Here is a 2,235-nt window from a genome sequence, read left to right on the forward strand (position 1 = left end):
AGAGAGAGAGAGAGAGAAAGAGAAATGGTATTTCTGATCATTTTCTCACTTCAATAATCAGATGTTAAACTTATAATATCTAATTATTAAAGTGGAAAAATTATCAGCAAAGACATTTCTATTCATTTTTTTCAAATACATAGTCCTGTACCAAGGACTTTCTATTTCTTATTCTGCTATGTGTGTTTGTATATAAATATATATATACATACACATATATCCTGTAAGCCCGTTTATGTGAAATGTTTTTGAGTAAGCTCATAAAAAGGTCCTATGCCATTTATTCTGGGTATCGCTTATTGTTCCCATCTTCCAGAGTAATTTTATGAGAACGTTAATAGTCTGGTGCCACTAAGACATAGGATGAATGTAGCAATCGCAAGAACTTTTGGATGGAAATTTATAAATCCTTTAATATTAATATATATATATATATATATATATACTTTATATATATATACAATTGTCCAATGAACGGGAATATGAAACTCAGAGTAGCAGTTTCTTGTGATATCTTTGTGATGTTTTTGCAGCTTTAATAATAAAGCATATTATTCTACCTCTGGTATTCAAGTACTATTTTTTCCCACCTTGTTTCACATTTATGTGCTTACTCCCGAGCATCAAACTAATACACCTGCTTGTTGTTCATACACCTGTCTTCATCTTTTGTTTTTCTGTAAATTTCAACTATATATATATATATATGTGTGTGTGTGTATGTATGTATAAATATATATATGATGAACCACAAATATTTAACACATACACTCTGTGCATTTGGTGGTAGGCTGTGGTTTGGCACAGTGGAGAATATTCTCTCAAAGCATCAGGTGTTAAAACACCTGAAAGTCATGGACAGGTGAGATAACTCACCACTAATTTCATTCAGAAGTGATGGACAATGATGTTTCGCCATTTCTGTGGCTTATCAACACCATGTAGCCGAACAGGATTGGAAATGAATCCTATCACCAATTCATGACTTATATATATATATATATATATATATATATATATGGTTCCTTCAGATGGTGTGTTTTATGGTAAATTTCCTTTAATTCCCATCCGGTGTTACAGTTTTTTTTTTCCTGGCTACTTAGAGTGTAAAGTACAAGGAAAATTTCTCTTTGAACAATGTCATATTAAATAAACACCCTAAAGAGATAATAATGTATAAATCGCTGCATATAAATATGCAACAATTTACAATTAATGAGATTGAAACACGTGTTTCAACACGTATATATATATATATATATACAACACGTGTGTATATATATATATATATATATATATATATGTATATATGCTGATGATAGGCTAGATGCTTTGGTATTTGTCCTTAAATTACATATCTTATGGATGTGCAGTTTTATCTTGAGACAAATACTACAGTAACTGGCCTATCAACTGCGTATATACATTAAGTATTATGCACATATGGCTACATAACTATAAAACATCACATATTCCAAACATGTTACAGTGTGCTGCACTCATACTCATACTTACACTCACTCTCATTATACTATAATAGCACAACTAAAAGGCAGACTTAGAAAGAATATTTAGTTTTCATCAAAACATTTCTACCACGTAGTTAAAAAAAATAATAAAAAAACAACAATGACACTACAAATTAAACCAAAAAATACAACCCTTAAAACCAACAAGTTCCAGGGGGAGACAATCAGCAAAAAAAAAAGAAAAAGGCAGCAGGTTGGACTATGTAAGGTTTAAAAGGAAAGGGAGTGGGGGGAGAGAATAATGCAACAAAGAAAACAGACATTGTGATATGAGACTGTTGCAAGCTGGATGGGTGTCTGGACAGGAATGACCACAATAAAAGGGAGTTAATCCATTTACTACAAGGAATAGCAGTTGGCTTCTATAAATATATATATACACTTTTTTTTTTTTTTTGAAATAAAATATATTTTTCTTTCAACACAAAGACAGACAAAATGAAGCCCAATCTGAGTTGAAAATTCGCCTTACCTCAGGGTCTGATTCTGAACCATCAATGTCAGTCTGGAGTTAAAATCAATTGGATATATATATATATGTATTTTTAAAGTTTTTTTTTTTGTTTTTTTTTTCTCTTATGAGAATAGCATGTTTGTAAAACTACATATGGTATTGCTTGTGCTACACATTTTAAAACGTAATGCAGTTTATTTACTTATCGCATACACATGTACCTATATAGTTCTTTATATACACTTATGTATA

General features: G+C 30.6%; 1 protein-coding gene across 2 annotated transcripts in view; it reads right to left on the reverse strand.

Annotated features, from left to right (window-relative positions):
- The window catches only part of LOC106883233 (ras GTPase-activating protein nGAP), a 21,893-nt gene that overhangs the window by 5,334 nt on the left and 14,324 nt on the right, over positions 1–2,235 (reverse strand). Inside the window, exon 13 of one of the 2 annotated variants that reach the window (XM_014934163.2) lies at positions 2,002–2,034. The exons of the other annotated variant lie outside the window; for it this stretch is intronic. Coding sequence (XP_014789649.2) covers positions 2,002–2,034 — 33 coding nt within the window. The remainder of the gene's footprint in view (positions 1–2,001; positions 2,035–2,235) is intronic. 2 annotated transcript variants of the gene reach the window in all.

This window comes from Octopus bimaculoides, chromosome 21, assembly GCF_001194135.2.
Source record: "Octopus bimaculoides isolate UCB-OBI-ISO-001 chromosome 21, ASM119413v2, whole genome shotgun sequence".
Lineage (NCBI taxonomy): Eukaryota > Metazoa > Mollusca > Cephalopoda > Octopoda > Octopodidae > Octopus > Octopus bimaculoides.